Below are 14,013 nucleotides of genomic sequence, written 5' to 3' on the forward strand. Positions count from 1 at the left end.
GCCCTTTGTCTGGAATGCTCTTTCCTTCATTGTTCTCCTACTTGTCACTTCCTATTTTGGTTTTAAAATTGAGTACTTCCATCTTTCTAAGAACAAGAGAATGAGTTTATTATTATTTTTTTCTTCTTTTCTCCTTCCTGCTTTCCTCTGCTTCCCACTTCCTACTTAGCTCTTTAGAAGGGCAATTATAGCCTTTTACCTCCCCTTCACCAGGTACTGTCCACAGGGCAAGTTCAGCTAACTAGGTGCTTAGTAGCTCCAGTGTGGGACTCTCTCTCAGCTTGAGAGAGAGCAATCCATCTACAACTCAAAGTATCCCCAACACGAAACTCTCTCCCACCTGAAGATTGCCTCAAGAGACAGCAGTCTATCCACAACTCAAAGTATGGTCAACGTGAAACTCTCCCACCTAGAGATATTCAATAACTTTTACAACTTAGTTCTGCCCGTGAAGGTGCCAACTCGACCACCTAGTAGATACAGCACCAAAGTGAGTTATATAGACCTCTACCTGCCTGCTTCCTCCACTGCATGCCATTTATGTCAATTTTCCTTTCCTTTTCTTTTTTTTTTTTGAGACAGAGTTTTGCTTTTGTTGCCCAGGCTGGAGTGCAATGGCATGATCTCATCTCACTGCAACCTCCACTTCCCAGGTTCAAGCGATGCTCCTGCCTCAGCCCCCCGAGTAGCTGGGATTACGGGCAAGCACCATCACACCAGGCTGATTTTCTTGTGTTTTCAGTAGAGACGGGGTTTTGCCATGCTGGCCAGACTGGCTCGAACTCCTAACCTCAGGTGATCCACCTGCCTCGACCTCCCAAAGTGCTGGGATTACAGGCATGAGCCACTGTGCCTGACCTGTCAATTTTCCTTTTAAAAGCACCTGCTTTCTGTTCCAAAAGGGAAGCAGAACGCTTAAGGCAGAAAGCCTGTATTTCTTCCCCTAAGCTAGCTCTGTAATAAAAAGTCACTTTCTTTATACCAGACCTCACTCTTATTAATTATACTCTGCCAGCAAAGAACAACTGAGTCTGTGTTTTGGTTACAGCTTCAATGCCATGTTCACAGGAAGACTTCTAGGAGACTGTCCAGAAACGAACTCCTCCTCTCATCTCCACTTTCTCTCTACAAAGTCATGTTGACAAAAGGAGAAAAAATAAAATATTTGAAGAGATTTATTCTGAGCCAAATATGGGTGACCATGGCAGATCCTGAGAACATGTGGCCTAGGAGATCCTGAGAACATGTGCCCAAGGTGGTCAGGCTACAGCTTGGTTTTATACATTTTAGGGAGACAGAAGACATCAATCAATACATATAATACGTAAATTGGTTGGTCATGGGGCTTCCAGGTCATAGGTGTATTCAAAGATTTTCTAATTGGCAATTGGTTGAAAGAATTAAATTGTTATCTAAAGACCTGGAATCAATAGAATGGAGTGTCTGGATTATGATGAGGGATTGTGGAGACCAAGGTTTTTATTATGTAGATGAAGTCTCCAGGCAGCAGATTTCAGAGAGAATAGATTGTCAATGTTTCTTAACAGAGTTAGGAAGAGGCCAGACTCTCAGTTAATTCTTTCCTGGATCAGAGAAAGATCTGGAAAGGGAAGAAAATTACAGAATGTAGATTTTCCTCACGAGAGACAGCTTTGTGAGACCATTTCAAAATCTATCAAAGAAATAGATTTTAGGGCAAAAAGCTTCAATTTCTTTCAGGGCCTGCTATCTGTCATGTTGGTATCTTATTGCTACAAAGAGTCAGTTTTGTCAGTCTTAATGCATCTGTTTTAATGTTAATGCTGGCCAGCTGTGCCTGAATTCCAAAGGGAGGAGGGCATAATGAGGCATGCCTGATCCCCACTTCCCATCATGCCCTGAACTAGTGTTTCAGGTTAACTTTGGAATGCCCTTGGCTAAAAGGAGGGGGTCCATTCAGTTGGTTGTGGGGCTTAGAATTTTTTATTTGCATTCATGTTTATTGCAGTTGCAACTTATATATATTTGTGTAGTGATTTCATAGATGCCAGCCTTCCCCATACTGTATATGCTCCACAGAGCAATGCCTGTTCCTTTTTGTTCACTGCTCCATTCCCAGCCCCAAGCCCATGGATGGCTTCTCATGAGGCATCTGTTAATGGTTGTGAGACAAATGGAGGACATCAGGACAAACAATAGGGGCAGGTTGGTGGGGCTGAGCATTCAGAGTGAAAGGGATTATAATTAAAACTTGTCTCACCCTTGAATCCTTTACAAAATAATTGTTGGGTTATTTTCTTGGTGACGCAGTGATCCATATTGATTTTAGAAAATGCATGCATCTCAGCTGGGGGATCTGGAAGTCTAGAGGGTGGCTACAGGAGCAAAGACCATGCAGTGCAGGCAGAAGAAGTCCTTGGAACCCTGTTCCCTAGCTTAGGAGACCACGTGCCCCAAACCTGGCTGGCCACCAGGGCTTGCTCTTTCCTGGGTGGTTCTCAGCAACTTCATGGAGGATGACCCAGAAGGCAGGAAGTCTACTGCCAGTTCCTGTGCGCCCTTGGGCAAGCTATCTAAACCTTTTATGTCTCATTTTCTTAATCAGTCAATAGGTATAAATAGTCTGGCCTACTTCATTTGGCCATATTGAGGATTAAGTGAGATTTTACGTACAGTGCCTAATAGTACACATAAAAAGTGTTAAATAAATATCATTATTAAATCAGTCATCATTCAAAGGTACACCAAAGCAGACTCCTGGGCCCCTCTCTCGCCATGAAATGAAACCAGTAGTCATAATCATGATGAGGCCTAATTCTCCTCCCAAGGCAACTTGTTCTCTTTGCTAGTAATTGCCTGGATTTTCATTATTAGACAAGAAAAGAGAACCCTTTAGCAATAATTTGAGGCTACTCCTATCACAAAGCATGAGCATCATCAAAACGAAGAGTTTTTGGTCGATTTTTTCAGTCATTTGGACAGAAAATGCCCTCAAAGATTTTCAACTCAAGGCTATGACCAAGGGTATGTTTTCTGCCTCAAAAATGACTCCATGTAGAAGAAAGAGCAAAGCACCAATTTTGCAAATGAAAGGTGTGAGACCCAGGTGGCTTTGTTTGAGAGCTGCCAGTGTTCATTCTTTGTAAAGTGGGAAAATAGCTTTGCTTTTTAAAAAATTTTAAGTATAATTGACAAATTCAAAAAATTGTACGTATTTATGACGTACAATGTGATGCTTTGATTTATGTATACATTGTGAAATGGTTACTCCAATTAAACTAATTAACATATCCATCACCTTACATATTGCTTTTTTGTGATGAGAACATTCAAGATCTCTTCTCTTAGCAATTTTCAAGTCTGTAATACATTATTACTGTATTAACAATAGTAACCATGCTGTACAATAGATCTTCAAAATTTAATTCTCCTGTCTAAATGAAATTTTGTGCCCTTTGACCTCAGGTCTCATAACCACCATTCTACTCTGTGATTCCATGAGTTCAAATTTTTTATATTCCATATGTATGTGAGATAATGCAGTATTTGTCCTTCGGGCCTGGTTTAATTCACTTAGTCTAACGTCCTCTAGGTTCATCTGTGTCATTGTCAATGACAGAATTTCCTTCTTGTTTAAGGATGAATAGCATTTTATTGTGTATATTATATAGATATCCATCTTATATATATGTCCATCAACGAATGATAAAGAGAATGTGAGAGATATATATATATATTTTTATCATTCATTTGTTGATGCACACATAGGTTGTTCCAGGTTGTATTAGTCTATTCTCACACTGCTATAAAGACATACCCAAGACTGGGTAATTTATTTAGAAAAGAGGTTTAATTAACTCCCAGTTCCACATGGCTGGAGAGGCTTCAGGAAATTTACGATCGTGGCAGAAGATGAGAGAGAAGCAAAGGCATGTCTTACATGGCAGCAGGTGAGAGAGAGAGCAAACGAAGGGGGAAGAGCCCCTTATGAAACCATCAGATCTTGTGAGCACTCACTCACTATCACGAGAATAGCAAAGGGAAAACTGCCCCCACGATCCAATCACTTCCCACCAGGTCGCACCCTCTGCACCTGGGAATTATGCTTCAAACTGAGATTTGGGTGGGGACACAGAACTAAACCACAACACATGTCTTGGCTATTATGAATAATACAAGCATGAGAGTGCAAATATCTTTTCAACATACTGATTTCATTTCCTTTGAAAAGATACCCTGAAGTGGGATTGCTGGATTATATGGTAGTTTTTGAGAAGCCTCCATACTGTTCCCCATTTTGGTTGTATTAATTTACATTCACACCAACGGAGTACAAACATTCCCCTTTCTCCACATCCTCACCAACACTCACTATCTTTTGTCTTTTTGATAACGGCCATTCTAACAGGTGTGAGGTCATATGTTTTTGTGATATTAATTTGCATTTCCTTGATGATTAGTGATGTTGAGAAGTGTTTCATTCGGCCACTTATGTGTCTTCTTTTGAGAAATGTCTATTCAGGTCCTTTGCCCATTTTTAAATTGGGTTATTTGTTTTCTTACTATTGAGTTGTCTGGATTTTTTGTATATTTTAGGGATTAACCCCTTAAAAGATACACAGTTTGCAAATGTTTTCTCCCATTCCATAGGTTGTCTCTTTACTCTGTTAATTGTTTCCTTGGCTGTGTAGAAGCTTCTTAGTTTAGTGCAACCCCATTTGTCTATTTTTTGCTTTTGCTGTCTGTGCTTTTGGGGTCACATCTAAGCTTTGCTTTTTCAACCCAGTGCTCAGCAGATTAAAGTAGGAAGATGTTTCCTGGAGGCCTCCAGCCATCCTTAGCTTTGCCATGATTAACACTCCTATGATTTCACTCTCTCAAAGAATGGGATTCTTTAAAAGTTCCAATCTTGAGAGCATCAGCAAGTTAGAAATGGGCTTTCTGCTTTCAATCAAATAGACCCCAGCCTTTGTTCTAAGAGAAAGATGAGGAGTTTCCTCATAACCAGTAGCTTCCAATACTCTTTATTCTAAGCATGAAGACATTTCCCTTTGCACAGTGTACATTAAGTCTTACTGAGGCAAGGCAGGAAATGGTGCCCTTTCCCCCAGCAACTTCCAGCATGTTCTGTGATGCATCTCAATATCCGGCTGCTCTGTATTGCTATTATCCAAATGGGCAATGTTTCTGTCATTTAACTGCGTCTTTGGGCAGGAACAGTTGAAAGCAGGGATTTTGCAAAGGTTCTACTTTTGGAAGAATTTGTTGGTTCCTATTAAATGGGCAGATGGAAAGCACAGGGAATCTGGAGATGCTTTACAGTGAAGACAGCGTGGGGCTTGACAAAAGAGAGAGAGGAGTGCGAATTTTTCGTGCCCCCCTAAAAGGATGGGGTGAGAGCTTTTCCCCATCACCAAGTGCTCTTAGAGCCTGTGCAGATGGAGAGACATGGTTCCATTGTTCTCAGCCGTTCCCTTCAGCCCCTCTCATTGGCATGTTGGTCAGCATTGCCAGAGTTAGGAGGTGAAACCCCGCTGCAGGGTGCCCCTACCTTGCACAAGATGACCTTGCAGGACATGCAGTCACAGGGAAGCTGGTCCTCGATCTGCTGGGATTCGTGGCCTCAGTTCACGCCTCCACCTGTGCTGCGTCTCACGCCTGCAATGCTGCCGGTTACCCTGCCTTCCCCACCAGAGGTCGAGTTCCCTAAGACAGCAACCGGGCACTGCCTGTCTTTGTGTTTCCCAGCACAAAGAGAAGAACTGAACACTTATTCTGATTCAATAACAGGAAGAATAAATGAATGAATGAATGAATGAGTGCATTTTAAAGCCAAGGGAGTTTCTGCCTCATAAGCTCATTGTGTTAGAAGAAAAGAAGGCAAATAAGGAGATCAGTAAGAAGTCCTGTGCGCCCGATTGCTTCCTGTGCCTTTCGACCTTCAGCCATGAAGCACGACCTTTATTGCTTGTTGAGCACAGACAGCTTTTAAAGGATATCCTTCCACTGCCCTCTCAGAAGGAAGGGGTCTTGGAAAGTGCTCAAAGCCCATCACTTGCAGGACCTTCTGAGTACGCTATGAACAAGAAGATAGTAAGAGAAGGTGGCGGCAACAGGGGATTTCAAAGTGTCCTGGAAGGCTGGGTCCATATCACTCTTGGGACAGTAAAATGTTTTAGTGGGAGTAATTGATTTATTCAGTGTCATCTGAAAGTGAAAGAAGACAGGATAGCTGAGCAAGCAATCCTCCCTCCAGCTTCCCATCCACCCCTGCAGATGTATTTGTGCTCACGCACACACACGTGCACACACATGCTCACATGCTCACACACACATGCCCCCACATACATCAGGTGATTAACACAGGTACTGAATGGAAAGCTACATCTTCAGGAGAAGCTGATACAGTAAAAACCCAGATAACCTATCCCAGGGTAACACAGTTGTCATCAAGCATTCTCTAGGGGCAGGCAGGGAGGAGAGGGGCAGGCTGGTTGGGAAACTGCAGGCAATCAGTCTCAGAAGTGGGGAGGCAGAGACTGGGTCCCTGTGCCCCAATTTTCTCCAGTCAAGTCAACAAAATGGCATCAGTTGGGAGTGTTCTGGAGTTTGCGTCTGTCTTGGACGCAAACTCTTGGAAGTCCCATCAAGAGTCCCAGAAATTCTTGATGTTTAAGGCACAGCAGCCAACTGCCACCAGCTGATGCCACACCAGAGCCAGGACTAGGACAGATTCATGGGGCCAGAAACGTGAGGCCAGGCTGCCGGCTCCCCAGGCTCGGCCCCTTCCTTCATTGACTTGGCCATAACCAGCCTTGTACTTCAGGAGCTGGGAGTTCTGGACCCCCACTTATGTGTTATGGGGTTCACTAGGTAATTCTCTGTGGATAACGATGACTTGGATAGCTAAAATGCCTTGCGGGCCGGGCGCGGTGGCTCACACCTATAATCCCAGCACTTTGAGAAGCCAAAGTGGACAGATCACTTGAAATCAGGAGTTGGAGACCAGCCTGACCAACATGGAGAAACCCTGTTCTACTAAAAATACAAAAATTAGCAGGGCATGGTGGCGGGCGCCTGTAATTCCAGCTACTTGGGAGGCTGAGGCAGCAGAATCTCTGGAACCTGGGAGGCAGAGGCTGCAGTGAGCTGAGATCGCGGCACTGCACTCCAGCCTGAGCGACAGAGTGAGACTCTGTCTCAAAAATTAAAAAAAAAAAAAGATAAAAATGCTTTATGGATTACCAGTGCTTCTCTATGCATCATCTCGCTGTAACAAGACTGAGAGCCAGGCCGGGAATGGGACCTTACTTCCACCTTGCAGGTAAGAAAATTGCAGTTTAGAGAAATGACAGAGTGGGGAGCTGCTGGCTGTGCCTGTGCTGTTCCATGGCCCTGAGCACTCCATCTTTCTCCAACATCAGGGGGAGAGACACAGCCCAAAAGAGGCACTGAGCGTTGGAACTGACGTCAGGAAGCCCCTGCCTGGCACCCTAACATGGCCACTGAACAGCAGGTGGGCTGAGCTCCTGGGGCCTAGTTTCACATGGTAGAACTAGCGGCTTTTCTTGCTGCTCTGCGGGGTCTCATCACTGTCGCGTTTAGCAGGGCTTCGTGAGCCTCTGTGTGACCCCCAGAGTTTTGGACACAGGCTGGACATGGGCTTAGGCCTGAACCCAACCCACATCTCAACATTCCGATGCCATCGTCCACCCTCTGAAATGCCATCAACCTCGGACCCTTTCCCATCCCCACAGGCCGCCTTCCTAGGCTTTTACAACCATCTCCTACCGGGGCGCTGGCTCTGCGGCCATCCCCTCACCCCCACTTCCCACACCAGAGTTTCTGGGACTGGATCATGTCACTCCTGCTCAAGCCTCTTCCGTGGCTCTCTGTGACCATGGCCGCTGCAGGAACCTTTCAGAGGCCTACAGGACAGGACCCAGCTCTGTCCCTCATCGCCCTCACCTCTGTCCTAGCACGTATTATGGTGAGGTGACTGTCCGTGTACATCCATCTCCCCCTCTAGACCAGGGTAAGCGAATGTTTTCTGTCAAGGGTCAGGTAGTAAACGCTCCAGGCTCCAGGGCCCACCCAGCCTTGGTTGCATCTATTGAGCTTATGCCTGTATATACAGCAGTACCCACAGACCAGACGCCAGGCAACAGGCATGGCTGCGGTCCGATAAGACACACAGTGGGCTTGATCCCACCCCGGCCCGGTGGGGCCCCTGCTCTTGACTTTGATCTCTGGGGCTGGCCATTCCAATCTGTCTGCCCCACCACCAGGTCCCCAGCACAGTACCTGGCACACAGGAGATGCTTAATAAAAGGCTTAGAGTGGATGTGTGACCAGGAGGGCTGCCCGGAGGGGGCACAGGAGCCCTGTGGCTGCCCTGCAGATCCAAGTCTGAGGCTTTGGAGCCGTGGGTGCCTCAGGCTGCCGGGTCCTGCCTGTGCCTGGGCTTCTGCCTCAGCAGCTCCTCGTCTGCTTCCGGAGGGGACTTCCAGCCAGGGGGAATGGCCGGGGCTAAGCTGTTGGCCCAGATTCCTGGCTCGCTGTGGCGGGAAGGGAAGGGTCCAAAGTGGCCCCAGCCTCAGAGTGAGGGAAATCGTTCCCCAGCTCCCAGGACCCGGGCGACGGGGGAACCCCGCGGAGCCACGGCCCATTCGATGCAATGCCTGGGCCCAGGGCCCCACCCGTGAGGGCCCGGGAGGGTGGGGACACAGCCACTTCTGGAAGCCTGCAACCAGCTCTCAGGGAACCTCTGCTTCCCTCCCCTTCCAGGGCTGTGTCTGTCGCCTCCCTGGGGCTGCCCCAGGTCTCCAGGCCTGACCAAGCACAGGGAGACATTAAAGTCCTCCTGCCTGGTCTGGAGTCACTCTGCCACCTTGAGGCGACATCTGGGAACTGCACCCCGCCCCAGCCAGGCCCACCTGAGAGCTCGCTGCCTGAGCTCCCTCTCCAAAGCCAGCCCCAGCTGCCTAAGGAAGCCTGTTCATTCTGCAAAGCTCTGGGAAGCGCTGTTCTGGAAAGGCCCAGAGATCCCCGAGACACCCTTTCACACGGAACAGTCCTGTCCTAAGCCTCCTGTCCTCCAGGTCTCAGCTCTCAGCCGGGCCTTCCGGGACACCTGCTGTAGGAAGGCGTCCCTCCTCCGCCCCCGCTCCTTCTTCCTTGTTCTCCCCTGTGCCTCTCCACCCATCAGGTTCAGCAACAGCTGTGTGTTCATGGCGTCTGTCCCCTTAGAGTGTCGGCTTCTGAGGGCGTGACATTTTGTTCCCTGTTCCTCCCCGTGACTGGAACAGCAACGGCATATAAAAGACTCTCAGCAAATGTTTGATGAGTGAATGAGCAACACCAAATCCGCAACAATCCACCAAGACTGAGTGGAGGCGGGGAGGTGAGAGGAGGGAAGAAGGGGATAGGAGGGAAAGGGAGAGGGAGGAAGGGAAGGAAAGAAAAGGAGGGAAAAGGAGTGGGAAGGGAAGGGAAAAGGAGGGACGGGAAGGAGAAGGTGCCAACTTGGGGCTTCGAACCTGAGTGGTGCCTGCTGATGGGGTTGGCTGGAGGAGCAGAGCACCAGGAGGCCCGGGGATGTGGCGAGGCAGCCGTGGTGTCAGACAGAGGAAGGCAGGAGGCTGAGACTGAGGGCCCTGGAATCTCTCACATTCCAGGGTTTAGAAAGGTCAGGGTGGGGTCCACCTCCGGAGTCCACAAAAGGGAAGTGCGGGGTGGGGATGAGTCTAGAAGCAGCTCTGCAAAACAGTGCAGGTTTCCAGGCCACCGGAAGCTCAAAGAGGAGAGAAAAGACATGGGCTCTTGGAGCTGGAGGGGGGCGTTGTTGGAGGCCCGATCTTTGGGTGAGTGCTGACACCCCCTTGTCAGAGCCAACAGGCTGGCGCACGCCTGGACCACCCTCGGCGGCTCACTCTGGGAAGAGTGTTACAAGGGAGGTTGTCTAGTGACAAGGATGGCGGGAATTGTGGAGCTATAAATAGGAGCGGTGACTGCAGTAGCTGAGATGTGTGGTTTGGGGATGTCATGGCTCCATGAAGCCAGAGCGAGGTCTTCCAGCCTGCACACTGCCATCTGCTGGGCTACGGCGAGGCTGATGTGGCTCAGCATAGGATTCTGTACTCTTGGTCAAAGCTGAGGGCTGAGCTGGGAACAGTGGCTCACACCTGTAATCCCAGCACTTTGAGAGGCTGAGGTGGGAGGATCATTTGAGCCCAGGAGTACAAGGCCAGCCTGGGAAACATAGGAGGACCTTGTATCTACAAAAAATAATTAGCTAGGTGTGATTGCACACTCCTGTGGTCCCAGCTACTCAGGAGGCTGAAGTGGAAGGATCACTTGAGCCTGGAGGGTGAGGCTTCAGTGAGCCGTGATTGGGCCACTGAACTTCTGCCTGGGCAACAGAGTGAGACCCTGTGTTTTTGTTTGTTTTGTTTTGTTTTGTTTTGTTTTTCAAGAGCAGGCAGCAGAGGGCTGCCTGCAGGTGGTGAGTTCTCTTATGTGACCAGGAGGGCTGCCTGGAGGGGGCAACAGGAGCATGTGGCTGCCCTGTGGATCCAAGACTAAGACTTTGGAGCTTGCTGAGGCTGGGTTGACAGAGTGTATGGTCAGTTTTCTGATGCTGGATGCCTTGTTACTGCAGAGGCATTCAAGGGTACAACTAGCTGTTGGGATTGACGTGAAGAGCGTCAAGGGGACTTGATCCTGTTGCAGGGAGGGCTTTAGGGGTGAGATAGGGAACTGGCTAGCCCTGAGGGTTATAAGGGTCTGTGGCAACCCTGGGGTCATGTGGCTCTGCTTTGTCTGGGGCCGTTTAGTTCCCTGAGTGTTCAGTGTATGGCAGGCTTTGCTCATGGCTCTTTCTGCATCGTCACAGCCTCAGTAGCCTTACTCTGTCCATGCAATGATTCTCATTTTACAGGCAAGGGACCTGGGACTTAGAGGCTCACATTCTTGGGGCTAAGCTTTGAGCCATGGCCAACGTCATTCTGGAAGCTGGCTCAGCTGAGGGGAGCCTAGTTCCCCTGGGCATAAGTGACACTGAGGCCTGCCTTTGCTGCTCGGACCTCAGATGGGGGCTGCCTTCCTCTCCCCATCTGTGCCTAGCAGCTGCTCACGCAGCATCTGAGTCTCAGGGTAATCTGGGGACAGCACTCTGGCAAGAAGCTCTGCGGGGAGGGGCCCAGCATTCACACACGCAAGCAAAGAGCAATAAGCCAGGACTAAAGATAGAAGATGCCTCTTACTGGGCCGGTTCTGATGTAAAAATGCAAAACTCAGAATTAAACAGGCACTTTGCATTGCAGAGCAACAGTGCCCAATTAAGCTATTCTGGGCTAGGACACTGAGAAGCTTTGTGAGCTCTTACTGCTCAAGACAATGAATAATACATAAGTCTCTACAGTCTCAATTCAAACGATGATTCATGAGCCACACCGAAAGCTTCATTCCAATCCAATCCATATTCTAATGTGATCCTCTTCTACCTTAGAAAGCCTGGGCTTGGTAGCCAGGTGGCATCTATTTCTTGATGATTCAAGTCTGGGTCTTCTAGGGAAATGCTTCTGAAGTGTGGAATAGGGACCACTGCTGGTCTGCAAACTGCTTGTTTCTGGCCCACGAAGAGATAAGCAGAGAAATGGAGAGTAAATGCTTAGAAACCCTTACAGAAACTTAAAGTTAAGTGGGTTATGTGGGTTGACTGTAATAAAAAAGTTTGCAACCTGGGCAACATGGCGAGACCCCATCTCTCCATAAAATAAAATTAGCCAGGCATGATGGTGCACACCTGTGGTCCCAGATACTTAGAAAGCTGAGACAGGAGGATCACTTGAGCCTGGGAGGTTGAGGCTGCAGTGAGTCCTGATTGCACCCTGCCCTCCAGCCTGGGTGACAGAATGAGACACTCTCTCCAAAAAAATAAATAAATAAATAACGTGGGCTTGCATTTTATGTGTTCATTTTCAATTTCATTTTTTAAGTAGTTCAATTTTATGTTTTATGAAAGTATTGGTTTGAAATAAGTTGGAAATTTCCAACAAAGCAAAACCAAAAACCAAAAGCCCTGGTCTTTTTCCTCACGGATGGTCTGAGAAGCACGGGTCCAGGCCACCATGTCCTGTTTGTTGAGGCTGGGTCAACAGAGTACACGGTCAGTTTTCTGTGCCTGTTAAGGTTAATATAAAAATTGTATAAATACATACTTTATCTCCTTTCTTCTCTTAAAATCTATGAGACATAAAGTTAAATAATGTAACAATTATAGTGAGGTATTTTTGGATTTATAACATATGTAGATGTAAATATATGAAAATAATAGCAAAAAAAAGAGGAGGAGGAAATAGGACTACGTAGGAAGGAAGTTTTGATCTCTTACTAGAAATAAGTTAGTCTAAACCAGAAGTTAATTCTAATAAGTTGAGATGTGTATTATAAGTTCTAGTGCAACTACTAAGAAAACAACTCAAATATATAATTAGCATCATTAAAAAATTAAAATGCTACACTAGAAAATATTGACTTGATGCAAAAGACTATAAAGGAAGATCAGAGGGACAAAAAGGAAAAGCATCATACAGGAAAACAAACCAAAACGGCATCTGTAAATCAAACTATATCAATGATCACATTAAATGTGAGTGGACTAAAAATCCAATTAAAAGACAGAGATTGTCAGACTGGATAAACAAACAAGTTCCACTATGTGTTGTCTACAGGAAGCACATTTAAATTCACATATATAAGTAGGTTAAAAATAAAAAGATGGAAACAGATATACTATGCAAATGGTAACGATAAAAGAGCTGATATGATGCTAATAATATCAACAAAATAGACTGTAAAACAAAAGAGTCATTAGAGATAAAGAAGGACATTTTATAATGACTAAAGGGTCAATGATTCAGAAAGATACAACAACTATAAACATATATGCACCTAACAATAGAACATTAAAATATTGGAAGCAAAAAATGACAGAATTGAAGGAAGAAAGAGACAATTTAATAACAGAAGTTGGAGACTTAAATCTCATCATGTTAAATAATGGATAGAACAACTATGCAGAAGATTAACAAGGATATAGAAGATTTTGGCAATACTATAAACCAGCTAGACCTAACAAACATCTATAGAACACGCTACCCAATAATAGCAGAATATACTTTTTAAAATAGAGTACATAAAATATTCTTTAGGGTAGACCATATTCTAAGCTATAAAGCAATTCTCAAATTTTTAAAAGGATTGAAATAATACAAAGTATGTTCTCCAACCTCAGTGGAATTAAATTAGAAATAAATAACAGGAGAATAATTACAAATATATAAAAATTAAACAGCACACTCCTAAATAACCAATGAGTAAAAAGAGCTCACATGGGAAATTAGAAAATACTTTAAGGTCAATGAGAGTGAAAACATAACACAAAAACATATGTGATGCACTAAAGCAGCAGTGAGAGGGAAATGTATAGCTGTAAATGCTTATATGATGTGGAAACTAAAAGATGTTCATCTCATAAAAGTAAAAATTAGAACAGAGAATACTAGAACCTAGAAAGGATAGGGGAAAGGGGAAGATAGGGAGAGATTTGTTAAAGGAAACAAAATGGTGCCACTGCACTCAGCCTGGGCAACAGAGTGAAGACCTTGTCTAAAAAAAAAAAAAAAAAAAAAGAAAAGAAAAAGAAATAAAGAAAGAAAGAAAGAGAAGGGAAGGAAGGAAGGAAGGAAGGAAAGAAAAGAAAAGAAAAGAAAAGAAAAGAAAAGAAAAGAAATCTGTGGTTCAGGCATTCCTGGCTGTAAGGGCTATAAAAATATCATCAGGATGTGATGTCTTCACTCTTTGACTTCACTCTCAGGGCAGTCACCTCCACATGGGGCCCCCAGAAGCTCTAGGCTTACATTCTCCAAGGGTCAGTCCTAGCAGACAGAGAGAGAGCTGCTAATCTCAAAGAGCCTGTGCAAGTCCCAGGTGAAGTTCTGGGACTTGCCAAGATTGCCAAGCTTGGTTCTT

General features: G+C 45.8%; 1 protein-coding gene across 1 annotated transcript in view; it reads right to left on the reverse strand.

The window, feature by feature from the left end:
- Window positions 1-2,919: 2,919 nt before the first annotated feature.
- Window positions 2,920-14,013, reverse strand: part of PRSS55 (serine protease 55) — a 28,542-nt gene continuing 17,448 nt past the window's right edge. The window contains exon 5 of the mRNA XM_025394793.1: window positions 2,920-3,143. Coding sequence (XP_025250578.1) covers window positions 3,018-3,143 — 126 coding nt within the window. The 3' untranslated portion in view covers window positions 2,920-3,017. The remainder of the gene's footprint in view (window positions 3,144-14,013) is intronic.

The sequence above is a fragment of the Theropithecus gelada genome, chromosome 8 (assembly GCF_003255815.1).
Source record: "Theropithecus gelada isolate Dixy chromosome 8, Tgel_1.0, whole genome shotgun sequence".
In the NCBI taxonomy this organism is placed as follows: domain Eukaryota; kingdom Metazoa; phylum Chordata; class Mammalia; order Primates; family Cercopithecidae; genus Theropithecus; species Theropithecus gelada.